This window comes from Salmo trutta, chromosome 7, assembly GCF_901001165.1.
Source record: "Salmo trutta chromosome 7, fSalTru1.1, whole genome shotgun sequence".
Taxonomy (NCBI): Eukaryota; Metazoa; Chordata; class Actinopteri; order Salmoniformes; family Salmonidae; genus Salmo; species Salmo trutta.
This window is the reverse complement of record NC_042963.1, coordinates 39,301,220-39,329,002: the sequence shown is the minus strand read 5'-3', so window position 1 is coordinate 39,329,002 and position 27,783 is coordinate 39,301,220. Positions and strand designations below refer to the sequence as shown.

Sequence of the window (27,783 nt, the reverse complement as noted above, 5' to 3'; positions counted from 1 at the left end):
TCCCGTTCTGTGAGCTTGTGTGGCCTATCACTTAGTGGCTGAGCTGTTGTTGCTCCTAGATGTTTCCAATTCGCAATAACAGCACTTACAGTTGACTGAGGTAGCTCTAGCAGGGCAGGAATTTGACACTGACTTATTAGACTGGTGGCATACTATGACAGTGCAGTGTTGAAAGTCACAGCTCTTCAGTAAGGCCATTCTACTGCAAATGTTTGTCTATGGAGATTGCATGGCTGTGTGCTTGATTTTATACACCTGTCAGCAATGAGTGTGGCTGAAATAGCCAAATCCACTAATTTGAAGGGGTGTCCACATACTTTTGTGTATATATAGTGTATGTTGGGTAGGCTGTTAAACAAAAAACACATTGGGATTTGAACTGGGAACCTTGTTGCAACCCACATTTTAACGCCCTCCAATCTACCTATCTGCAAGCCTTTTCTTTATTTCACTCTCACCTACTGACCTTTCACGAAGATCTGCTCACTGAGCTTTCATCCACCAATCAGTCCCGGCTACCTCCGGAGGTGGTCGGAATTATTTGATCATAGTCAGTTTTTTTTTTTATGTCTATACTGTTCTAAAAATGTGGGCACAATCAGAATGTGGGAAAGGACACCGGACCAATGTTGGCCCCGGGTGTAAACAGGGCTCATGAGGAAAGAAAGTGTTAAATTATATAGTTATTCTCACTCTGTAATAATTCAGTTAATGAGAACAGAGATTTGAAAATGGTTTTCCTTGGCAAATTACCACTACTACCTGCTCACTCTAGCTAGAACATAATGAACTTGTAAAATAATATTGTAACTATACTCCTTGTCAGTTGTTGCCTGGCTACCCAAACTCCTTTCTGCTGCCAAACACAACGCCACGACCATGGACATTAGTTTCTTCTCCGCCATGAGTCTGGATCTGATGCTGTGTTCAAAACAACTGGGAACTCAAATCGCTGACTTCCGAGTGAAAAAACAGATTGGGGGGAAAAAAAGTGTTTTTGAACGGTCATCCTAGTTGGAAACTCTGGCATCTTTCTAGAGCTCAGACTTTCTGACCTGAAGAACACTGACATGATTTGACTTAGTTTTTTTCAGTTCCCAGTTTTGAAAGCACCAAGACTACCTCCAAGATGTTTTTAGGATAGAACTTTCTGATTGGGTTGGGTCAGCGTGAGAACACACATGGGTAAAGCAGAGGTTTGAAAATGTGTCATTGGCTTTACTACTCTGATTGGATCATCTCTAACCAATCAATTATAACTTTTTGTACAATATCCCTAAAATGTTTGTCACTACAAACAACTTCAGTGATGGCAGTCTCAGACTGAATTATGTAGCGAACGATAGCACAGCGGAAGAATTCATTTTGAGTCGTCAGGCAATGTCAGTTGTCCTCCGCACAAAAAAAAACAATGGAGCACACACACGATCACTTGGGTTCCCGTTTGGAAGGAAAAAAATGTATATTTAATGTGGCTTTTTTTTATATATATATATAAAATGTCAGGCCTCTTTCAAAGTCATTAAAATATGAACAATCCTGAATTGTATTTTTTTTAACACATTTTATGTACCAATCACAGAAATAGACGTGAGATAGGACTTTGCATTTTTAGCACAATCATTTCTCAGTTGAAGACAAACGCAAGGCTAAGTTTAATTTATTAAATATGTATTTTTTTGTACAATTAATATAACAATACAGTCCTGTCCAAAATAAATCTAACCAAATGGAATACATGAAGTATACAGTTAAAACCACATATGAATTTGAAGGACAACCCTTATCCTGGCATTGAAATTGTAAACTTCTGAACATTTCATGAGGATGATGAAAAAGGAAACAGCCCTTCATAAGTCAAAACATTTAAAAAAGGATCATTAAGTCATTTAACTTTTGTCTTGAAAATATAAGTGCTCAACGGTCTTTAATTCAAAATGTGAAGTGTTGAATCCCAGAGGGGTACTGCATAGACGGGTGTACAATTGACCTGTGGAGAACAGTGTGCAATGAGTTTGTGCAAAATGGAACACTTGCATTAGGCCAACATTGACAGAGCATGGAACCTGTCTCTCAGAGCAAACTCTGCATACGTTTCAAATGCGCACATACACAGATATTGGGTCCTTGACTCCTTTGTTGAGAGGCAAAGACATTTATGAGTTTTGGATGGAGCCCCCCAGTCGGTGGCAGCGGTGTCTGAATACACACAGCGGGACACTGCAAACTCGGGAGGTCACGTCTCCCTTGGTAATTTACCACTGTCCTCTACGAGCTGGGCATAAGCACAAGTTCCTGCCCTCCTCCCCCAAGCCTGAATACCCATTTACACCCCCCCCCCCTCCACCCCATTTAGACAAACCCCCGAATCCTCACTTTGCCTGCCATTTCAGACAACGAGGAGGTTCCCTTATGTGCTGAAAATTTCAATTTGCATTGATTTGAAACATTCATACTGTACACATCAGCAGACGATGACAAACTTTTTCCAGTATTTCCTCGACCAATTGAAATGAGTGTATTTTTGGGCGGGGGCCCAGGGGACATGTTCAGTTTCATTTACTTGGGCTGGATGAAACTATGCTCTTGCTGTCTGACTCGGAGTCGCTCTCACTGCTGCCGTTGGTGGGGCCCCGGGCCCCTGGCCTGGACTTAGGGGGCAACCTTCCTCGGGGCTCCGACGCCCCTCTCCTCCCCAGGCCAGTGGCTTTGGTCTGGGTGGGCCCTTCTCGGCCCCTTCCTGATGAAACATTGCTTACTGGAACACTGATTACCAGAGTAGGGATGGTCTGCAGAGAAATGACAACCAGTTTTGTTCACAACACATAAAAATACTAATCTAAACCCATGACAAACCAAGAGAGCAAGCTAGTCCAAACAGCCTATATTTTAAGCAGATGCCACTAGAAATAACACTGGCCTAAACTGAATATATATAGAAAGTGTTGCATTGTACATACCCCATTTTCCTGACTGGTCATCAGGTCTTGGATCTCGGAATGCCACCCTAGGAATTCAGCAAACCTCCTGACCGTGTCCACCAGGTCCCCCAGCTCTATGTAGTCGCCCCTCCTCAGGGGCACCTTCTGAAAGGGACCCACTGCGTCCCGGTTCAGGAGCAGCCGCGGAACCGTGGACCTCACTGTGTTCACCAGGCTGGCAAAGGGCTCGATCTGGCAGAAACCACATGATGTGAGACAGTGAGTCAGATCCACAGAAAGAACGCTGATGTTATGACATTGGTTCACTATTTTGTGCTTATTTTCAAGTCTTATGGTGTTGTTGTTTCATCACAACTGTTTTTAAGTTTGTAATCTGGTTAAGATCAGCTAAATAAAAAGTGAACCAACACTTTTAGGCAACTGAAGTCAAGTTACAAATAGTGTGGAGTAGTTGGCCGTGTGGTGCGGTACTGTGTTAGTATCCAATATAACATTTCTGCAGCCGCTTAACAGTTTTGAGGTTCACCTGTAAAGACGTGCCCATGATGATGAGCAGGTCAGCTTTAGGGAAGTCTTTAGAATGCAGGAAGTACTTCTCAGGAAGGTCCTCTCCAAAGAACACTATGTCCGGTTTGACCGTGGCCTGGCAGAATGTACAGACCGGGACCTTGTCACTCATTATGGCACTCTGGAAGAGACGGCCATCCAAGAGAAGTTGGTCAAAGATTTACCAGGGCTACTTTAGGCTGTTTAGCTCCTGCATTTGAATGTCTTGAATATTCTTAAAAGCAAACCCTGAATCAAGTCCATATTCATCTGTGTTAGAAACTGGTGGCTTATTATTGCCATCTCTTTGTGGGTTTTGTGAATTAAGTTATTTTCATTTATGATATTTTGCTGACCACCTGTGATTGGCATGGGTTGGTGACCTTTGTCCCGGTTTACCTTGGCCTCCTGGGCAGGGAATGGGGTGTAGCACAGGTGACAGGAAGCAGTCGCAAAACTCCCATGAGCCTCCACCAGCTTCTCGTCTGGGATGCCACTTACTGTTAAGGGGAGAGGAGGAGTCAGTCTCAATGACATTCACCAACATGGATTGTGATGTCCTTTCTCACGTCTTAATGTCAGTTGTTTGAGATGATTCTGCCTGTTTAAGTTTCCCCAGCCCCTGTTCTGTCACTATGAATGGCATGCTGAAATTCTGTGCAGCACTGAAACCCTGTGCTTTCTTTCTGTTTTCTACCACACATTTTATTGAAGGACGAGTAGACTTCAAATATAGCTAATGTCCTTATAGACTTAGACATGAGCAGATTCACTTTCCCAAAAGAGCCACCCAGTCCCTCCCCCCACACCCACTCTTCTCCAGGCCGTCAATGTTCTGGGTGTACATGCGGAGCAGCAGGCCCTTGTGGTGCAGCATGTGGATGAAGTAGTGGATGTAGTTGGGTCGGTGGCTGCCTGGGTACAACTCCTTGGCCAGGGAGAAGAAGGGCCGAGGGTCGTTGGAGAAGTACTCGATGTTGAAGATGGCCTCCGGGTAGGGGATGTTGTACTTGGCCAAGTTGGCGTACAGCCCTGTGCCCGGGGTCCTAGTGGGAGGGAGGATAGAAACACAAATTGGAGTGAGACAAAAATGAGAGCAAGAGAAAGTGAGCAAGTATACTCTAGAACCCATAGGAGTTGCACCCACAACCCCACCTAAAGTCTGGGATACCGCTGGCCGTACTGATGCCTGCGCCGGCCACCACCACCACGTTCTTACAGCGGCCCAGTTTCACCAGTCGAGACACAGCAGCCAGGCCTCCCCGGGGAGAGGGATTCATTGCCAGCCCAGAGGGGGAGCTCTGTGTGTGCTTAGAGCCAGAGGACGACGGACCCCCCTGGATGGGGCCACTGCTGCCCTTAGACACCCTCCCTTTCCTGAAACAACACAAAGTTAGGAAATCATTATTCAATCTTATTGTCACATCTGTGACCCCACAATCTCCAATTTTTTGTTTTGATGTTCTCAATTTTACAAAAGATATTTGCTGTGAAATGGAATAGAGAGCAGAATACAATTTCAATTCAGTTCTTCCCAAATGCAAGAGGTACAAGTATCCATCCAACTGGATTACTGAAAATATTCTTCTTGACTGATGTAACTGGAATTACCGTGGTAGTGAGGTGTCCTGTCCACTCACACTCATTTGACTGAGGTCCTGGGCCAGAGGTAGGGCTGAGTCTGTCTGCTTCCTCTGCTGGGTCCCATGTGGGCCAGGCCCAGAGTCATGGGGCTGGGGTGGCTCTGTGTGCCAGGCCTGGGGGGTGGAGCTACGGGTCACCCTGGTGAGAGCAGGCCCCTGGGGGGCCCTCTTGTCCCAGCTGGATCTGGCCTTGCTCATATCTCCACCTGCCAATGGAAAAGCAGGACCATCCAAATGTCAGACTCTTGATACTTCGGTCAGAAGCTAGCTCACATTTTCATCTGAAAATCAAAGTCTTTACCACTATGGGATGTGTTGGATGAAAAACATTTGTTTGGAAATTAGGGGGGAAAAAATCTGAATTTAGGTGAAATATGCACTTGTTTGTTCAGCCACTTATTTTTTTTAAATGTTACATTTCTTAATCCATTGATTCCTTTTTTTCTATTAAAGGGTTTCTTACAATTTAGAAAATATTACAATTTATCTATGAAATAATACATATAGAATCATGTAGTAACCAAAGAAAAGTGTTAAATCAAAATATGTTAGATTTAAGATTCTTCAAAGTAGCCACCCTTTGCCTTGACAGCTTTGCACAATCTTGGCATTCTCTAAACCAGAATCATGAGGTAGTCACCTGGAATGCATTTCAATTAACAGGTGTGCCTTGTTACAAGTTAAATAGTTGAATTTCTTCCCTTCTTAATACGTTTGAGCCAATCAGTTGTGTTGTGACAAGGTAGGGGTGGTATACAGAAGATAGGGCTATTTGGTAAAGCCCAAGTCTATATTATGGCAAGAACAGCTCAAATGAGTAAAGAGAAACGACAGTCCATCATTACTTTAAGACATTAAAGTCAGTCAATGCAGAACATTAAGAACTTTGATAGTTCTTCAAGTGCAGTCGCAAACCATCAAGCGCTATGATGAAACTGGCTCTTATGGGGACCGCCACAGGAAAGGAAGACCCAGAGTTACCTCTGCTGCAGAGGATAAGGTCATTAGAGTGACCAGCCTCAGAAATTGCAGCCCAAATAAATGAATCACAGAGTTCAAGTAACAGACACATCTCAACATCAACTGTTCAGAAGAGTCTGCATGAATCAGGCCCTCATGGTCGAATTGCTACAAAGAAACCACTACTAAAAGGACACCAATAAGAAAAAGAGACTTGCTTGGGCCAAGAAAACACGAGCCATGGACAATAGACCGGTGGAAATCTGTCCTTTGGTCTGATTTGACATTTTTGGATCCAGCCTCCATGTCTTTGTGAGACGCAGCGTAGGTGAACGGATGATCTCCGCATGTGTGGTTCCCACCGTGAAGCAAGGAGGAGGTGGTGTGGGGTGCATTGCTGGTGACACTGTCAGTGATTTATTTTGAATTCAAGGCACACTTAACCAGCATGGCTACCACAGCATTCTGCAGCAATACGCCATTCCATCTGGTTTGCGCTTAGTGGGACTATCATTTGTTTTTCAACAGGACAATGACCCAACTCACCTCCAGGCTGTGTAAGGGCTATGTGACCAAGAAGGAGAGTGATGGAGTGCTGCATCAGATATGCCTGGCCTCCACAATCCCCCGACCTCAACCCAATTGAGATGGTTTGGGATGAGTTGGACCGCAGAGTGAAGGAAAAGCAGCCAACAAGTACTCAGCATATGTGGGAACTCCTTCAAGACTGTTGGAAAAGCATTCCAGGTGAAGCTGGTTGAGAGAATGCCAAGAGTGTGCAAAGCTGTCATCAGGCAAAGGGTGGCTACCTTGAAGAATCTAAAATATATTTAGATTTGTTTAACACTTTTTTGGTTACTACATGATTCCACATGTGTTATTTCATAGTTTTGATGTCTTAACTATTATTCTACAATGTAGAACATTTTAAAAATAATGAAAAAACCTTGAATGAGTAGGCGTGTTCAAACTTTTGACTGGTACTGTATAACAAACGACTTAATTGCTTTTAGCTCCAACAGGTTTCACACAGCCTTACACGCTCTGAACCCCCTCCCTCTGAATTACACTAGCTTTCTGAGCCATATTTAAAAATCAGGTTCAATAGAATCATAGTGGCGCTCCTTTGTGCTCCCTCCCTTGGCCCAGTGAAAAGCTGAAATGTTTTAAAAACTGTCACCGCTCAAACAAAAGGTAATGGCTGTAATATATTTAGCACCCCCCTCTTCAGCGGCTATGCTAATACAGTCCACAGCTGTGGCAGCTTTCATGTTCTGAGAGAGAAGAGAGGGGTCGAGGAGAGGTGGGGTGAGGGGGCGAGGGTAAAAAAGCGGGGTGGTGGACAGGGGTGAAAGAGAACCCTAGATTGACTGTGTGTCAACAAACCCAGCTGGGAGAGAAAGGAGGATGCCCTTTCCAGGCCCCCTCAAAACAGAGGAGAAAAGGAGAGGGGGTGCAGAGAAATGATATGGAGGGAACGAAGGAGAAGAGAACGGAAAGGAGGGAAGGAGGGTGTGTGTGTCTTTTGCAAACCTTTTCTGGGCCTTCAAAGAACTTGCATGGGCAATGAGTGAGTGAGAGTGATCAGGGGAGAGAGAGAAAGAGAGGAGACAAAAGAGCTACTACCCATAAAGCAGGGCCAGCGTCAGAGCATGGGAGGAGATAAGACCAGGCTTTTCACTAGGGCTCCTTATCGGCCTCAGGAGGTGGTGACATGGGGGGGTCTCAATATAAGCAGTTCACATGACAATGATGTAATACACAACAAAGCTATAAAAACATTTTAGGCTACTGACTGATGGAAGGGGGAGATGAGAGCTCTGTTCTAAGGGTCTCTATGGTGGGTAGCTAGCATCGACATGGTAGAAAGAAAATCTTGTAGCCAACCTACGGCTGGTGTTCTTGAAGAAAAAAAAATAGGCCTACTCTTAAAGATATTGAACAGGATCTTAAGCACTTACAAATTCTTAACATGTTGTACAATTGGAATTGGTAACATATCTTTTTTTTCAGGACGCAAGATATCATACGAAATGGATGACGTACAGAATTTTCAGGGACCCGTTTAGACTTGTGAGCGCCACTTTCAAAACTACAGGCTAAAATGATTTAAAACATCTGTAGCATAACTTTAACTCTTTAAGACAAACGCATCAAAAAGGAACAGCAACTTGACTTTCAGATCATATTTTTTAGCCAAGAAAACTATGAGCTCATTTTCTGGACATTTAATCTTTTTAACCACCAGACCAGTGGCATCTTGTCCTGAAAGGCTTCAGCCCCCACATCACCACTGCTTCCATGCATGTTCCTGCAGTTCTATTAAAAAACACAGGGGGGGGGGTATTGACCACCCGTTACGCGAGCGCAGCAAGGAGCCAAGGTAAAATGCGAGCTAGCATTAAACTTATCTTATAAAAAAACAATCAAATCTTAACATAATCACTAGTTAATTACACATGGTTCATGATATTACTAGTTTAACCAGCTAGTCCTGCGTTGCATATAATTAATTTATCATCGAATCACAGCCTACTTCGCCAAACAGGTGATGATTTAACAAAAGCACAATCGTTGCACCAATGTACCTAACCATACACATCAATGCCTTTCTTAAAATCAATACACAAGTATATATTTTTAAACCTGCATATTTAGTTAAAAGAAATTCATGTTAGCAGGCAATATTAACTAGAGAAATTGTGTCACTTCTCTTGCGTTCTGTGCAAACAGAGTCAGGGTATATGCAGCAGCTTGGGCCACCTGGCTCATTGAGAACTGTGTGAAGACCATTTCTTCCTAACAAAAGACTAATTTGCCAGAATTTTACATAATTATGACATAACATTGAAGGTTGTGCAATGTAACAGCAATATTTAGACTTAGGGTTGCCACCCATTCGATAAAATACAGAATGGTTCCGTATTTCACTGAAAGAATAAAACGTTTTGTTTTAGAAATTATAGTTTCCGGATTTTACCATATTAATGACCTAAGGCTCGTATTTCTGTATGTTTATTATATTATAATTAAGTCTATGATTTGATAGAGCAGTCTAACTGAGTGGTGGTAGGCAGCAGCAGGCTCGTAAGCATTCATTCAAACAGCACTTTCCTGCGTTTGCCAGCAGCTATTCGCAATGCTTAAAGGACAGCGCTGTTTATGACTTCAAGCCTATCAACTCCCGAGATTAGGCTGGCAATACTATAGTGCCTATAAGAACATCCAATAGTCAAAGGTATATGAAATACAAATGGTATAGAGAGAAATAGTCCTATAATTCCTATAATAACTACAACCTAAAACTTCTTACCTGGGAATTCTGAAGACTCATGTTAAAAGGAACCACCAGCTTTCATATGTTCTCATGTTCTGAGCAAGGAACTTAAACGTTAGCTTTCTTACATGGCACATATTGCACTTTTACTTTCTTCTCCAACACTTTGTTTTTGCATTATTTAAACCAAGTTGAACATGTTTCATTATTTATTTGAGAATAAGTTGATTTTATTTATTATATTAAGTTAAAATAAAAGTGTATTGTTGCAATTGTCATTATTACAAATATATATATAAATAAACAATTGTTAGATTAATCGGTATCGGCTTTTTTTTGGTGCTCCAATAAATCGGTATCGGCGTTGAAAAATCATAAAATCGGTCAACCTCTAGTGTCAACGTTTATGATCACTATGTTTGATGTAGTTACAAGATGACATGGCGTTATACCCTGGGTTGTCCTGAACAATCAAGCATTTCACTACACCCGCAATAACATCTGCTAAATGTGTAGGTGACCCATAGCATTTGATTTGAATTGCGTTGTGAAAGCCCAACACTAAGATGGCATTTTATAATTTAGCTAGTCATGTCGGCAATAGAACATGCCTTCAAATGATGCTCACCTGACCCAGATTGTGATTTACAAGGGACTGTATTTGGATTGGGTAAACAAAAGTAATTGTGGACGCAGGGTTGTGTCGTCAAAACAAAAACTACACGTGTGCTTGCTATAGTTCCTCAACGACACAGCTAGGAAAGCACCTTGTAGTTGAAAACTCTTCTTTGAGTCAGAAAAGTACATTGAAATTACTTAGGAACTGTGCACACTTTGGAGGTGTGTGGCCACGTGGAAACACAAGTTACTCCTCTCACTCAAACCCTTGTAATTTTTTTGTCTTATGTTGGACCTACCAAACATTGTCCAATAATATTATGTTACTGAATGTATCCAGAGTATTTTCAGATTTCGTTGTCATCAAATGTGGCAAAAAGTGCAATAAAATGTCAAATGCACATAAAATCAACAGTGTAATGTTTGGATTCAATCTTGTATCAGGTGAACTGTTGCGTCCTCACCTTTAGTCTAATAATTTTCCAACAATATCCAAACTGTTCCCTTTTAACCGCTACCATGTTCATTCATGTTTCCATATTTCTTCTGTAAGAAACATTTACATTTAGCCCCATCCATATAGGCCAATTCCCACGAGTGTAAGGGTTTAAGAATGGTTGAGTCTGAAGTTAAGTATGAATCAAATAAAACAAAAACTGTATTTGTCACATGTGCCGAATACAACAGGTGTAGACCTTACCGTGAAATGCTTACTTGCGAGCCCTTAACCTGTTTGAGATAGGGGGCAGTATTTTCACAGCCGGATAAAAAATCGTAACCGATATAATCTGGTTACTACTCCTGCCCAGAAACTAGAATATGCATATAATTAGTAGATTTGGATAGAAAACACTCTAAAGTTTCTAAAACTGTTTGAATGGTGTCTGTGAGTATAACAGAACTCATATGGCAGGCCAAAACCTGAGAAGATTCCATACAGGAAGTGCCCTGTCTGACAATTTGTTCTCCTTCTGTGGCATCTCTATCGAAAATACAGCATCTCTGCTGTAACGTGACATTTTCTAAGGCTTCCATTGGCTCTCAGAAGGCGCCAGAAAGTGGAATGACGTCTCTGCAGTCTCTGGGCGAAAAACAGCAGGAGTTTTTGTGAGTGGTCAGGCTGAGAACAGTGACACTGGAGATGCGCGTCCACGAGACGACTCCATTTTTTCCTTTCAGTCTTTGAATGAATACAACGTCGCCCGGTTGGAATATTAATCGCTATTTTACGAGAAAAATAGCATAAAAATTGATTTTAAACAGCGTTTGACATGCTTCGAAGTACGGTAATGGAATATTTAGACATTTTTTGTCACGAAATGCGCTCGCGCGTCACCCTTCGGATAGTGACTTGAACGCACACACAAAACGGAGGTATTTGAATATAACTATGGATTATTTGGAACCAAAACAACATTTGTTGTTGAAGTAGAAGTCCTGGAAGTGCATTCTGACGAAGAACAGCAAAGGTTATCCAATTTTTCTTATAGTAAATCTGAGTTTGGTGAGGGCCAAACTTGGTGGGTGTCAAATTAGCTGGCCATGATGGCCGGGCTATGTACTCAGAATATTGCAAAATGTGGTTTCGCCGAAAAGCTATTTTAAAATCTGATACAGAACTCCTTTATGCAATCGCGGTATCTATAATTCTTAAAATAATTGTTATGTTTCTTGTCAACGTTTATCGTGAGTAATTTGTAAATTCACCGGAAGTTTGCGGTGGGTATGCTAGTTCTGAACATCACATGCTAATGTAAAAAGCTGTTTTTTGATATAAATATGAACTTGATTGAACAAAACATGCATGTATTGTATAACATAATGTCCTAGGAGTGTCATCTGATGAAGATCAAAGGTTAGTGCTGCATTTAGCTGTGGTTTTGGTTTTTGTGACATATATGCTTGCTTTGAAAATGGCTGTGTGATTATTTTTGGCAGGGTACTCTCCTGACATAATCTAATGTTTTGCTTTCGCTGTAAAGCCTTTTTAAAATCCGACAATGTGGTTAGATTAACGAGAGTCTTGTCTTTAAAATGGTGTAAAATAGTCATATGTTTGAGAAATTGAAGTTATAGCATTTGAGGTGTTTGTATTTCGCGCCACGCTCTACCATTGGATATTGGTGAGGCGTTCCACTAGCGGAACGTCTGTCCCTAACAGGTTTTAACCAACAATCAAGAGTTAGAATTTTTTTTGAAAATGTTGCTAAATAAACTAAAGGAAAAATAGTAACACAATAAAATAACAATAACAAGGATAGATACAAGGGGTACCGGCGGTACAGAGTCAATGTGCAGGTGTACGGGATAGTTGAGGTAATATTATCCACATTTTGTTACGCTACAGCCTTATTCTATAATGGATTAAATAAAAACATTTCCTCAATCTACACAGAATACCCCAGAAAGTTTTGCAACTTTATATTTAAAAAAAAGTTGTATCAAGTTACAGAAGTATTCAAACCCTTTGCTATGAGACTCAAAATTGAGCTCAGGTGCATCCTGTTTCCATTGATCATTCTTGAAATGTTTCTAAAACTTGGAGTCCACCTGTGGTAAATTCAATTGACTAGACGTGATTTGGAAAGGTACACACCTGTCTATGTAAGGTCCCACAAATGACAGTGCATGTCAGAGCAAAAACCAACTCATGAGGTCGAAGGAATTGTCCGTAGAGCTTCGAGACAGGATTGTGTCGAGGCACAGATCTGGGGAAGGGTACCAAAACATTTCTGCAGCATTGAGGCTCCCAAGAACATAGTGGCCTCCATCAGTCTTAAATAGAAGAAGTTTGGAATCACCAAAACTCTTCCTAGAGCTGGCCACCCGGCCAAACTGAGCAGTCGGGGGAGAAGGGCCTTGGTCAGGGAGGTGACCAAGAACCCAATGGTCACTCTGACAGAGCTCCAGATGTCCTCTGTGGAGATGAGAGAACCTTCCAGAAGGATAACCATCTCAGCAGCACTCCACCAAGCAGGCCTTTATGGTAGAGTGACCAGACGGAAGCCACTCCTCAGTAAAAGGCACATGACAGCCCGCTTGGAGTTTGCCAAAAGGCACCTAAAGGACTCTCAGACCATGAGAAACAATATTCTCTGGTCTGATGAAAACAAGATTTAACTCTTTGGCCTGAATGCCAAGCGTCACGTCTGGAAGAAACCTGGCACCACCCCTGTGGTGAAGCATGGTGGTGGCAGCATCATGCTGTGGGGATGTTTTTCAGCAGCAGGGACTGGGAGACTATTCAGGATCGAGAGAAAGATGAACGGAACAAAGTACAGAGAGATCCTTCGTGAAAATCTTCTCCAGAGCCCTCACGGCTTTAGACTGGGAGTAAAGGTTCACCTTCCAACAGGACAATGACCCTAAGCACACAGCCAAGACAACGCATGACTGGTTTTGGGACAAGTCTCTGAATGTCCTTGAGTGGCCCAGCCAGAGCCCAGACTTGAACCCGATCGAACATCTCTGGAGAGCCTGAATATAGCTGTGCAGTGACGCTCCCCATCCAACCTGAGACCTTAAGAAAATCTTCAGAGAAGAATGGGAGAAAGTCCCCAAATACAGGTGTGCCAAGCTTGTAGCGTCATACCCAAGAAGTCTCGAAGTTGAAATCGCTGCCAAAGGTGCTTCAACAAAGTACTGAGTAAAGGGTCTGCATATTGTAATTGTGATATGTTTTTTTATTTTGAATAAATTTGCAAAAAACTTAAGAAACCTGTTTTTGCTTTGTCATTATGGGGTAATGTGTGTAGATTGATGAGGAAAATAAACAATTGAACTCCTTTTAGAATAAGGCTGTAATGTAACAAAATGTGGAAAAAGTGAAGGGGTCTGAATACTTTCCGAATGCACTGTACAGGTAGGGGTAAAGTGACTATGCATAGATAAACAGAGTAGCAGAAGCGTATGTGAAGATTGAAGGAATGTGTGTGTCATCAATATGCATGTGCGTCATCAATATGTGTGCGTGTTGGAGTGTCAGTGTAGTATTTGTGACAGGTTGGTTAGAATCCAGTAAGTGTACATCAGCCTGTGCAAGAGAGTCAGTGCAAAAAATAAGAATAAATACAAATAAAATAAGGGGGTCAATGTAAATAGTTCTGGTAGCCATTTGATTCACTTTTCAGCAATCTTGTGACTTGAGGGTAGAAGCTGTTAAGGAGCCTTTTGGTCCCAGACTTGGCTCTCCGTACTGCTTGCCATGCGGTAGCAGAGAGAACAGTATGACTTGGGTGGCTGGAGTCTTTGACAATTTTTAGGGTCTTCCTCCTATTTCTCCTCCCACTTTAGCACAGGTTAGCCTAATAAATGCTAAAGTAGAGCAGAAAACAACTGCTGCAGTGGAAGGGTAATGTCCAGCTGATATGTGCTCCAGAGGTCAGCTCCATTGTGAGTGAGGGGGGAGAAAGTTGTCTTGCGCTAAAGAGAGACTTAACAAGCCTGAACATGGGGGCTTAACTCCAAAGGGGAGGGCAAAAACCAACATGATCGCCGGGGTTGGAGGAAACCATGGTGAGGAGGCTAGCAACGGCCTCTCAGTAATGGAATGAGCAGCCTGACAGGAGCTGTCGGTAGCTAGCCACTGGGGGAAATACACAGAGTTAAGTCAACAGAAGAGAGAGAGAGAGGGGGAATCTTCGTTCAGCGACTTGTGTTGACAAATGTATTGCAATTAGTTTACTATGGGCCTGAATGGCAGCACAAGTGTAGTTGGTGAAGTCCAATTCACCGTGTTCAGTGGATGTAACCATCCATAACACCTCTTAATATCAATGTATGTGCAAGTCCCATACAACATTTTTGTGGGAAATATATAGCCCCAGTTTGGAAAATATATCATTACCCAGTGCAACAATGAATGGCCAGAGAGGGTTTGTATTTTTTTTCTATAATAAAAAAACTATTCTTATACGCAATTATGCTACTTGATGCTGCTCTGATACCATGATTGTTCTTTAATGACAAATAAATCCCTGTATAAATGATAAAAGATTTAGAGAGGATTTGAGAGCCCTCCCCTCGACATGGCCTTTGAGTTGGGGCAGCTCTCCCACCTCTCCCCAACCAAAAGCTCAGTCCCCAGTCCAAATCCTCTCCCCAGTGCCCTGGCCTTGCCTCAGCGTTGGGATGGGGTGCAAGGACCACCAGGTGTGAGGTGGCCCCACGTATGAGGGTTACAGTAATCTAATTAGAGCTGTCCCTCAACTCTGCTCACCACCCTTACCCTGCCTCACCCCCCAAAACAGCCCAGCTCTATAATCATTTTACAACTCAGAGACCAACATCTCCTGTAGATCCATCCAGAATCCCACCACACACACACACACACACACACACACACACACACACACACACACACACATACGTCTCCTCAACATAGCCTTCACCTGCTACTCTGCAAGAGGTCCCAAGAGAAAAATTAGGCTTATGTGAAAAAGAAGTGGCACACTAACTAGTACCAATGCTGGAGCTGAACACCGTTTGAAGCTTTGTCTTTAATAACCTCAAGGCTACAGTTACTGAGAGAGAGTGAGCCCTGCATAATCCTAGTGGGGTTTAACAGCTACTCAGCCTGATACACAATCTGAGACAAAGAGACAGGCAGTAAAACATTTAACTTAAAAGCATTAACCCTCTGCTTGCTGCCAAACTCTACTTTTGCCCTTGGTCCACCTGTCGATCAATGCTGCCCCTCTATGGCAAGGATTGGAATTGACAGGCAGCTCAGTCACCATGGAGACCTCTTGAAGACTTCTGAAGAGGCAAAAGTGTCTGTTCTTTCCCCCCACCCCTGCACTAATGACATTTCACTTAGTGTTGCATCTTTGTTGGATTCTCAATTGGCACAAAGCAACTAATTTGTGTTGGGTATATATTGTTTGCTCAAAGAGAGAGTGAGAGAGAGACAGGGGGGGGGGGGGGGTCGAGCCTTGTTGCTTAGTAGTGTGATTTCCAAGTCAACACAAATGACTACAACTAATGACTCTTGTCAAGTTACTTTTTCTAATGAAGTACTGCCAGCAGAATTATTCAAAGCATTAATTTTCTTCCTCTCTGTAGTTAAATGACAGAAAAGAGCAGTAAAATGTAGGCAACACTCAAATCTTAATGAGATTGGACAGAGGAAATGGAGGTTCAAAGTGTAAGATTAAGTAAGATTGTCATTGGTCATCTGTTTATGCTCGTCTCAATATGGTAAACTCCTTTGGATTTAAAAAAAATGCTCAAACTACTACATGAATTATTCAACCACCAAATCTAAATCACACTAGCTACACGTCATAGGCTACTGGATACTACCAATGACTTAAATATACACTTTTTTATTTTATTTAACTAGGCAAGTCAGTTAAGAACAAATTCTAAGAGGGTTTTATAAATAAGCATCAACCAGTGGGTCTTGTGACGGGTATACAGAGATGACCAGTTTACAGAGTAGTATAGAGTGCAGCAATGTGTCCTATAAGGAGCATTGGTGGCAAATCTGATGGCCGAATGGTAAAGAACATCTAGCCGCTCGAGAGCACCCTTACTTGCCGATCTATAAATTACGTCTCCGTAGTCTAGCATGGGTAGGATGGTCATCTGAATCAGGGTTAGTTTGGCAGCTGGGGTGAAAGAGGAGCGATTACGATAGAGGAAATCAAATCTAGATTTTTGATATGTGCTGGAAGAAGGACAGTGTACCATTTTTCAAAAATATTTTTTTATTTAACCTTAAATTTAACTAGGCATGTCAGTTAAGAACAAATTCTTATTTACAATGACAGCCTACCTCAGCCAAACCCTAACAACGCTGGGCCAATTGTGCACCACCCTATGGGACTCCCAATCACGGCCGGTTGTGATACAGCCTGGAATTGAACCAGGGTCTGTAGTGATGCCTCTTGCACTGAGATGCAGTGCCTTAGACCACTGCGCCACTTGGGAGCCAGAATCCCACAATCTAGCCATACTCCCAAGTACTTGTATGAGGTGACTACCTCAAGCTCTAAACCCTCAGTGGTGGTAATCACACCGGTGGGGAGAGGGGAATTCTTCTTACCAAACCACATTACCTTTGTTTTGGAGGTGTTCAGAACAAGGTTAAGGGCAGAGAAAGCTTGTTGGATACTAAGAAAGCTTTGTTGTAGAGCATTTAACACAAAATCCGGGGAGGGGCCAGCTGAGTATAAGACTATCATCTGCATATAAATGGATGAGAGAGCTTCCTAATGCTTGAGCTATGTTGTTGATGTGAATTGAGAAGAGCATGGGACACAGGATCGAGCCTTGGGGTACAGGCAGTGGCTGAGACAGCAGATGTCAGATGTTCTGACTGCACTCTCAGAGGTAGTTAGCAAACCAGGCCAAAGACCCCTCAGAGACACCAATACTCCTTAGCCGGCCCACAAGAATGGAATGGTCTACCATATCAAAAGCTTTGGCCAAGTCAATAAAAATAGCAGCACAACATTGCTTAGAATCAAGGGCAATGGTGACATCATTGAGGACCTTTAAGGTTGCAGTGATACATCCATAACCTGAGCGGAAACCAGATTGCATACCAGAGAGAATAATATGGACGCCAAGAATGCCAGTCAGTTGATTATTTTAAAATTGTTTTTACCTTTATTTAACTAGGCAAGTCAGTTAAGAACAAATTCTTATTTTCAATACGGCCTAGGAACAGTGCCTTGTTCAGAGGCAGAACGACAGATTTTTACCCTGTCAGCTAGGGGATTCGATCCTGCAACCTTTCGGTTACTAGTCCAACGCTCTAACCACTAGGCTACCTGCCGCCCCAAATATGAGAGCACAAAATCAGAATTGGGGCAAGCAACAGTAGATGGGCAAAGGTGTACATGCACATTTCCAGATATAAATCAGCAGTAGTACAATCAGGGCACGGCAGAAGACAGGGGGAGTGCTGCAGTGTTGATTTATAACATTTGAATGTGCATTAGATGGCAACAAGATCATATTGTACAGCAATTTCATCAGGTAACATGAATAAAAGCCAGCGAGGTGGTTAGAATAGTTTGGGAGACCAAGACTCCATGTAACCAATAGTGAGTCAGAGTTCCGATTACGGGAACAAATAGTCTGTCCCACAGTTGGGTAAACAAGCAAGTTCATAGTCAACAAAGCACGCAGGAGTCATGAGGCAAATAGCATAAAGCACAAGAGCAAAATAATGCATACTTTAAAATATATGAGCTAAACATACAAATAAAAATTTTATAAAAAAAGCTTTAAAAACTGAAATGTGTAACTTTTTAGGTGACCCAACCAAATTCAAATAGAAATGTGAGTTAAAGATCTGTCACGCAAAGGCAAATATAAGAAGCGATAGAACAGATTTATGTGCTCTATGTCTATGCTTCCCGTTCTTAAGTTTCGTTTTTGCATCTTTTACATTCGGTTTTGTACACCAACTTCAAACATCTGGAAATACAATATTGCTGGTTATTGAAAAGTTATTTCACAGAGGTTTAGATGGTTCAATGATTCTCTAAACAGCTTGTTTTGTCAAAAACTGAAATTGGTGCGGCTGGCTTCTGGGTTAAGTGAGCAGTGTGTCAAGAAGCAGTGCGGCTTGGCAGGGTCGTATTTCAGAGGATGCATGGCTCTCGACGTTCGCCTCTCCCAATGAGTTGTTATTTATGATGCAAGGTATATCAGTATTTAGGCAGTTGCCTGCACTGTCGAATAAGCCCGTAGCTGATAACAGAGGCTGGACTCTTAGGCTGCACTGCCATCTACTGGCTTCCTAAGATATTACCGGTGAAGCTGTAGATATTGAGTATGAAGATGGCTAGCGCAGATGTAAACTCAGCAAAAAAAAAAAGAAACGTCCCTTTTTCAGGACCCTGTCTTTCAAAGATAATTCGTCAAAATCCAAATAACTTCACAGATCTTCATTGTAAAGGGTTTAAACACCGTTTCCCATGCTTGTTCAATGAACCATAAACAAGTAATTAACATGCACCTGTGGAACGGTCGTTAAGACACTAACAGTTTGTTAGACGGTAGGCAATTAAGGTCACAGTTATGAAAACTTAGGACACTAAAGAGGCTTTTCTACTGAATCTGAAAAACACCAAAAAGAAAGATGCCCAGGGTCCCTGCTCATCTGCGTGAATGTGCCTTCGGCATGCCTCCTTGCAGCATGCCTATGTGGCCAGGGCAATAAATTGCAACGTCCGTACTGTGAGACGCCTAAGACAGCACTACAGGGAGACAGGACGGACAGCTGTTCGTCCTCGCAGTGGCAGACCACGTGTAACAACACCTGCACAGGATCGGTACATCCGAACATCACACCTGCGGGACAGGTACAGGATGGCAACAACTGCCCGAGTTACACCAGGAACGCACAATCCCTCGATCAGTGCTCAGACTGTCTGCAATAGGCTAGACTGAGGGCTTGTAGGCCTGTTCTCACCAGACATCACCCGCAACAACATCACAGGACTGGCAAAAAGTGCTCTTCACTGATGAGTCGCGGTTTTGTCTCACCAGTGTTGGTCGGATTCGCGTTTATCGTCAAAGGAATGAGCGTTACTCTGAGGCCTGTACTCTGGAGCGGGATCGATTTGGAGGTGGAGGGTCCGTCATGGTCTGGGGCGGTGTGTCACAGCATCATCGGACTGAGCTTGTTGTCACTGTAGGCAATCTCAACGCTGTGCATTACAGGGAAGACATCCTCCTCCCTCATGTGGTACCCTTCCTGCAGGCTCATCCTGACATGACCCTCCAGCATGACAATGCCACCTGCCATACTGCTCGTTCTGTGCGTGATTTCCTGCAAGACAGGAATGTCAGTGTTCTGCCATGGCCAGCGAAGAGCCCGGATCGCAATCCCAATTGAGCACGTTTGGGACCTGTTGGATTGGAGGGTGAGAGCTAGGGCCATTCCCCCCAGAAATGTCCGGGAACTTGCAGGTGCTTTGGTGGAAGAGTGGGGTAAGATCTCACAGCAAGAACTGGCAAATCTGGTGCAGTCCATGAGGAGGTGATGCACTGCAGTACTTAATGCAGCTGGTGGCCACACCAGATACTGACTGTTACTTTTGATTTTGACCCCACCCCCTTTGTTCAGGGACACATTATTCAATTTCTGTTAGTCACATGTCTGTGGAACTTGTTCAGTTTATGTCTCAGTTGTTGAATCTTGTTATGTTCATACAAATATTTACACATGTTAAGTTTGCTGAAAATAAACAGTTGACAGTAAGAGGACATTCTTTTTTTGATGAATTTACATCACAGGAGGATGGTGGCACCTTAATTGGGGAGAACAGGCTCCTGATAACGACTGGAGAGGAATGAGTGGAATGGTATCAAATACAAAACACATGGTTTCCATGCGTTTGATGCCATTCCGTTCGCTCCGTTCCAGCCATTATTATGAGCCGTCATCCCCTCAGCAGCCTCCACTGCTGTACATTAGTATTATTGGTGTGACAGTCATTTTATCTGGCTGTGGAAAACCATCTCTCATGAATTCATGAACAGCCTTCCCCGTAGCTCAGTTGGTAGAGCATGATGTTTGCAACACCAGGGTTGTGGGTTCGATTCCCACGGGGGGCCAAGTACGAAGAAAAAAAAAGAAAAAAATGTATGAAATAAAAATGAAATGTATGCATTCACTACTGTAAGTCGCTCTGGATAAGAGCGTCTGCTAAATGACTAAAATGTAAATGTAACTCCCAGCTTCCTTCATTTGTTTTTGTTTGTTTTTTTAAAAGCAACAGATCCGTACGGGAGTTACAGCGATGGGACAAGACTGCAACTTCCAATTGGATATCACAAAATTGGGGAGAAAAAGTTTTTTTTTTTTTTTTAAACAATAATAATTAGAAATTGTGTTTAAAAAAAAAGTTTTATATTGTATAAAAGTACAGACTCAGAGCTAGAAAATGGTATTTCATACACTGCAGTTGAGGAACAATGGGAAAGTGATTCTGCTTTGAAAAAGTTGATCAACTTGTAACCCCACTTTGGAGAAAATGGCCCTTGAATGTTTTGGTACACTTCCTGGAGAGCTCTTCTTTGTCTACACTCATTCAGCATCATTCACAGCCTCTTAAGCCTTAGCCCCACCCATGTCTTTAAGGATTCACATGTGAGGCCATGTGCTAAACAGAGTGAGTAAGGCAATGTAGTAAACAACCAAAGATTAAGACTAAAAGTGGTGAAAGTAGTAGCGAAAATACACACTAGTCCTTGGCCTATATCCTAATCTGACTTTGGTGCAGGATATGTTGTGCTTAACATTATTGTCTCTGTTAAACACACACACTATATCAATAAAATCGAAGTTTGTCACATACACAGGATACAGAAGGTGTAAACGGTACAGTGAAATAGTTACTTGCAAATTTGCAATATTATTGCACCTTTAACGTATACTTTTTGTTGAGATAAGTAATGTTTCTGTCCCCACTTCAACCAAAAAAATACATTTAACTTTGTCCGTGAAATCTTTAATTGAAATGCTGTAGAATTCCATTCATTCCTATGGAGGACTGTTCCTTCTGGGGAGTACCAATTAGGGTTCGGTGATATTTGGGGAGACCTCTTCTACGATATGCTACTCCAAATATCGTGATATCCGTCAGAATTGGTTCGCACCGTTAACTAGATAATTACAGACTGCAATTTGTGCTTATTTACGATATTATAGTCGCATTTTAATTAAATAACCTTAGTATGGCAAAACATAAGGCTTATTTAATTCATTTAGACTTACTTTTCAACATATTGATACAGCTTATCTGATAAAACTGCCCTGTTTTGAATTGAAAAATTCAAATAGAGTATAGTGTTGCACATCATGATATATCGTTTTGTGAGTCACGATGTAGCGTCAATGTCAAATATCACGATATTCGATTTAATCATATATCGGCCCAACCCTAGTGCCAATATGTCGACCGGTGGCTTCAAAGCCTCTCAATGGCCAATACATAGCATCATCAATCCAGGGTTTATATACATCCTTGGATACTACTCATTGGACAGGTATGTAAACTGTGTGGAACTGTGAACTTGAGGTTTTACTGCTACCCAGTGGAGAACGCTTGCCCTCTCATCGAAGCCAAGGCGGTTCAAGGTCAACCGCGGTACTGCAGGCATCGTTATCAGAAAACAGGATCCACCATTATAGTAAATGGAAAAATCTTCATGGTCAATCTTCATCTAAGTAAAATAAACATTCTAAGACAATCACGTTACCAATAATTGCTTCTTATACACCAGACATATGTCCTTGAACCAATTATTTAATTAAAATAAAATAATTTGCACACAGAAGTTAAGGATCATTTAGTTGCTAATGGCAGCCTGCAGAGCCCCACGGTCAGCCTTCAACTTGAGTTACTCAATGAGAGGGGCAGCACTGAGCTACCCTGCAAAGTCACTTCCTGGAGTAGTTCAAACTGTGCATGTTATGTCTCTATGAGACGCCATCTTAACAGATTTCATTTGGCTTCAATGCATTATTACATAGGGATGAATGGTGTCATTGGAAGTGTTAGAGAGCGTCAAAACCATGATGTAAATTGTGACTGACTGATCTACAAATAATATTAACAATAATAATAAGTTGTTATTTATGATGCAAGGTGATTTGTAGATCAGTCTTTAGGCAGTTGCCTGCACTGTCGAACAAGCCCATATCTGATAACAGAGGCTGAACTCTTAGGCTGCACTGCCATCTACTGGCTTCCTAAGATTTTACAGGTGAAGCTGCAGATATTGAGTATGGAGATGGCTAGTGCCAATGTAAACTCAGGAGGATGGTGGCTCCTTCATTGGGATGGGCTCCTGGTAACAGCTGGAGAGGAATGAGTGAAATGGTATCAAATACAAAACACATGGTTTCCATGTGTTTGATGCCATTCGCTCCGTTCCAGCCATTATTATGAGCCATCCTCCCCTCAGCAGCCTCCACTGCTGTACATTAGTATTATTGGTGTGAGTAATTTTATCTGGCTGTGGAAAACCATCTCTCATGAACTGCCAGCTTCATTCATATGTTTTTGTTTGTTTTTTAAAAGCAAAAGATTCTGTATGAAAAGCACTATATAAAATACATCTATTATGTAAGGGATCAAGGGGATTGGATGCATGTTTTAAAGAAACGCTCCTCAAGATTAGAGTGGCGCTGAATGGAGAGAATGTTTTCCACTGAGTTTATAAAACTAAAAATAGCAGCACAGTAAGATGTTTTATGTAAAATATTGTCAATAAAATTAGGTTAATGTTATTCGCGTCCATATTGCAGAATGCATTTGGCTGTTTTGGCTGCCAGAGCCAGTCTACCTCTGAAAATAACATAAGGTCCTTGGACCTTAAGGAGTAATGGTAACATTAGGCTCCTTAAGAGTACATCTTGGGCTAGCTATCACTAATCCTCCCAGTGATTCCCAATACTATTAGCCTGGTCACCCAGATCTGTAGCGTTTTACATTATATTAGTTCATTCCTGACTCTAAATCAAGATGGCGTTTCTTTTGGAATCACACACACACACACACACACACACACACACACACAGAGAGAGAGAAGTATGGACACCCCTTCAAATTAGTGGATTTGGCTATTTCAGCGACACCCGTTGCTGACAGGTTTACACAATCGAGCACACAGCCATGCAATCGCCATAGACAAACATTGGCAGTAGAATGGCCTTACTGAAGAGCTCAGTGACTTTCAATGTGGCACCGTCACAGGATCAGTTCAAGTCAGTTCGTGAAATTTCTACCCTGCTAGAGCTGCCCCAGTGAACTGTAAGTACTGTTATTGTAAAGTGGAAACGTCTAGGAGCAACAACGACTCAGCCACAAAGTGGTAGGCCACACAAGCTCACAGAACGGGACCACCAAGTGCCGAAGCACATAAAAATCGTCTGTCCTCTGTTGCAACACCCACTACCAAGTTCCAAACTGCCTCTGGAAGCAATGTCAGCACAATAACTGTTCGTCAGGAGCTTCATGAAATGGGTTTCCATGGCCGAGCAGCCTCAAACAAGCATAAGATCGCCATGTGCAATGCCAAGCGTTGGCTAGAGTGGTGTAAAGCTCCCATCCATTGGACTCTGGAGCAGTGGGAACGCGTTCTCTGGAGTGACTAATCACGCTTCACCATCTGGCAGTCCGACAGACGAATCTGGGTTTGGCAGATGCCAGGAGAATGCTACCTGCACCAATGCATAGTGCCAACTGTAAAGTTTGGTGGAGGAGAAATAATGGTCTGGGGCTGTTTTTCATGGATTAGGTTCCTTAGTTCGAGTGAAGGGAAATCTTAATGCTACATCATACAATGACATTCTCAACAATTCTGTGCTACCAACTTTGTGGTTGGGGAAGGCCTTTTCCTGTTTCAGCATGACAATGCCCCTGTGCACAAAGCGAGGTCCATACGGAGATGGTGTGTCAAGATTGATGTGGAAGAACTTGACTGGCCTGCACAGAGCCCTGACCTCAACCCCATCTTTACAGGAAAAAAACAAATAAAAAAAAGAAAAAAAAGCTGAAACACTTACTACTACTACTACTACTACAAAAAAAAACATTTTAGAAAAGACTGACAAACTGAATAACTAAAAAGCACCGTAAGGAAAACCTAAAAAGATGTATTTTATGATCTCTTAAATATGTCCACAGTTTCATCCCCCCTCAGGATCTCTGGCAGGCTATTCCAGAGGCTCAGGCATAGTAACTAAAGGCTGCCTCTCCATGCCTCTTGGTCCTAGGCTTTGGGATGTTAAAAGGCGGTGCCGGAGAACCTGAGGGACATACTGGGTACACAACTTAAAAGCATGCTTGACATGTATTGGGGTGTACAATCGTAGATTAATTTAGAAACCAATAGAAGAATATTAAAATTCATTCTAAAACTCACAGGCAGCCAGTGCAGAGACCTTAAAACCGGTGTAATGTGTGCTCTCCGTCTGGTCTTGGTCAGTACCCGTGCTGCAGCATTCTGGATGTTTTGTAGTTGACCAATGGCTTTATTGGGTAGACCAGACATGAGAGCATTACATTAGTCAAGCCTGCTTGTAATAAAAGCATGGATGTCTCTTTGCATCAGCCTGAGAGAGAAACGGCCACACCTTGGCAATGTTCCTCAGGTGGTAAAAAGCTATTTTGGTGACATTCCTAATGTGTGATTTGAAATTTAGTTCAGAATAAATCATTACACCTAGGTTTTTTATCTTTATTGCCTGTGAATTAAAATGTGCGGCTAGAGTCTCTGTGTGCTTTGGCTCCAATAATAAGTACCTTGGTCTTGTTTTGATTTAGCTGGAAGAAGTTGTGAGCCATCCAAGTATTTAAATCACGAATACAGTCTAACAATTTATCCGTGGAGCTAAAATTGAACCTTGTGGAACGCCACTCGACAAGAGAGGACCAATAGGTCCTAAACCAATTTAAAACTGGACCGGAGATAACAACCCACTCTCTAGCATGTCCAGAAGGACATCATGGTCAACAGTGTCGAATGCAGCACTTAAATGTAAGATTACAAGAACAGAGAGCTGTTTGGCATCTGTGTTGGCTCTAAGATAATTTACCACTTTAACTAAGGCTGTCTCTGTGCTGTGGTGGGCATGAAAACCAGATTGGAATATTTCAGAAATATAGTTGGCACTTAAAAAATAATTTAGCTGTTTGAAAACCAATTTATCCAGAATTTTTCTTAAGAATGGAAGGCTGGAGATTGGCCGAAAATTGCTAAGAGCTAAAGAATCTAGATTACTTTTCATCAGAAGGGGTTTCAACGTAGCAGTTTTTAGTGCAGTGGGGAAAGTGCATGTGAACAGGGAGTGAGTAACAATAGCTTGCACTTCTTCAGATATGCAATTTAAACTGTTTTGAAGAAGGTGGTGGGATCGAGAAGGCAGGTAGAAGGCTTAAATTCTGATATCACTTTCCTGAGCATGTCTGTGTCAACCAGGGAAAATAAACCCATAGTGCCTTTGCTTGGAGGGCTAGGGCACATATCAAACTTCTCATCAGGTCTTGCTTGACTGATAACCAACATTATGCTGGGTATCTCTAAAATATGCTGCCAACCCATCCATTTAGATGTGGAGGAAAGTTCCCATAGGCTTGCAGGGGTAGGATTAATCAAGCCATCCATGGTCGAGAAGAGCACTCTCAAATTATTCAGATTAATAGTGATCATGTTAGAAAAATGAGCCAGTCTGTCATTTCTAATTGCCTTGTTATATATGGCAAGTTTCTCTCTCAGAATATCAGAATGGCCCTACCAACTTCGACTCTCTCTGCTTCTGCTGTCTTTCTGAAACGTATCTTTAATTGACTAGTTTCGTCACTCCGTTTGGATGTGGCCTTTTCAACTTTACTGGAGCTATGGCATTAATGGTTGCGCTTAATTTGCTATTAAAGTCATCAACTAAATCCTCACAAGAGGAAGGCAGAATAGGTGGTGGAGTATTGTTCATACACAATAAAATCTGTAGCAACTTCAGAGGTAAGATAGCGTTTCTTAATAACGCGTTGGGCAACAAGGTAGTAAAAAAATGCACAGATCAGAAAGTAACAACAATTTAGGAGGATATGTCAATAGAAAGTGCATTGGTAACCAGGTCAAGAGTATGGCTGCGGTTATCAAAACACTGAACAAACAGACAGGCTAGCTAAATAGAATAGATGTCGAATACAGAATTTAGGCTTTCAAGGCAGGATTGTAGGCTCTGCTGTCAATGCTTTTGTAAGAGACTAACGTTATTCCTTATCTTGCACAAAATGCAAGTTAAGTTACGAAGTAGGCTATTTTTTATGATTTTTATCAACACGCAAACTGAAGGCAATGTTCGATAAACATGTAAAATTACCTGTCTTTCCAGAGGGCGGAACTTTAGAAAGCTGCTGGGATGGAAGGCGCGCGTTGAAGTTGTTGCGCAACAAGAGACGTTCTACATCAACATAGTGACAACTTCTACTTGGCCAGCTCCGAAGAAAGTTTGAATTGCACCTGTTTAGATTTCTGTGTTGCTGTATTTCTCCGCTGGCATCTGTCGAATGCGGCACCTTTTCCCGCGAAGGAAGTACGTCACTTCCAGCTTTCAGTGCGGGAAAATCCATCTCTGTGCATATGCGATTTGAAATGGTTTGCCCTCTCCCGCCAAAATTCTGAAATTTAGAAACGGCATAGACTTGTCGATGTTTTATTTATTATACAGTGGGCCTACTTGCATTTGAGTACCAAAACATGGTCTATTTTGAATAAGGCCTAGGCATTTCTAAATATGTTAGTGTAACTGTCCAATGAAAATCTCACTTTTAAAAGTTACTATCCTACGATTTTAGCATGTCAATCTTGTTGGGGCAAACTCAACATTTTTTCTATGCATGCCAGCAAAGCCACAACACTAAACAATACATTCATTGCAATATAAATGTGACAAACGGTGCCCACAAACTGTTAGGGCCTACATAAAGCTGTCCCAACAGCAGGGCTTTCTTTTCAGCACCATGGAGTGAATCCTTAACACGGTCACACCTGGCTATTAGCGGAGCTTTGTCTGGCAGCAAAAAAAGTTAATTCAGCCTCATTTATTGCCTTTTTAAACAAATGTGTTTTTTACTGACAATTGAAATGTACAAACTATGGCATAAGAGAATGATGAGAATAAGAGGCAATCCGTAATTTCGATTAAGACATTAATGAGTGAGGTAAAACAGACGTAGTCAATATAACTATTTGTTCAGCACTTTTGAAATGTAGTGACAGAATTCAGAACATGGGCCGTTCTTACAGTGTTCTCCCTGTACAC

The 27,783-nt window shown here is 42.1% G+C and overlaps 1 protein-coding gene across 1 annotated transcript; it reads right to left on the bottom strand.

The window, feature by feature from the left end:
• Positions 1 to 1,643: 1,643 nt before the first annotated feature.
• si:dkey-103i16.6 (SIRT1 domain-containing protein) lies at positions 1,644 to 27,045 on the bottom strand. The gene is made up of 8 exons (XM_029758825.1): positions 26,842 to 27,045; positions 5,100 to 5,337; positions 4,644 to 4,865; positions 4,302 to 4,534; positions 3,888 to 3,988; positions 3,469 to 3,630; positions 2,961 to 3,173; positions 1,644 to 2,789 (listed from the first exon to the last, which is right to left on the bottom strand). The coding sequence occupies exons 2-8, from the start codon at positions 5,327 to 5,329 to the stop codon at positions 2,556 to 2,558; spliced, it is 1,395 nt and encodes a 464-aa protein (XP_029614685.1). The 5' UTR covers positions 5,330 to 5,337; positions 26,842 to 27,045; the 3' UTR covers positions 1,644 to 2,555.
• Positions 27,046 to 27,783: the final 738 nt, after the last annotated feature.

Excerpts from the sequence above, each read along its gene's own strand:
- si:dkey-103i16.6 (XM_029758825.1), bottom strand. The coding sequence starts at position 5,329 with ATGAGCAAGGCCAGATCCAGCTGGGACAAGAGGGCCCCCCAGGGGCCT. Across the intron at positions 3,174-3,468 it reads TCATGGGCACGTCTTTACAG|ATCGAGCCCTTTGCCAGCCT; the intron begins GTGAACCTCAAA and ends GGTTTCTGCCAG. Across the intron at positions 2,790-2,960 it reads TGACCAGTCAGGAAAATGGG|ACCATCCCTACTCTGGTAAT; the intron begins GTATGTACAATG and ends ATTTCTCTGCAG.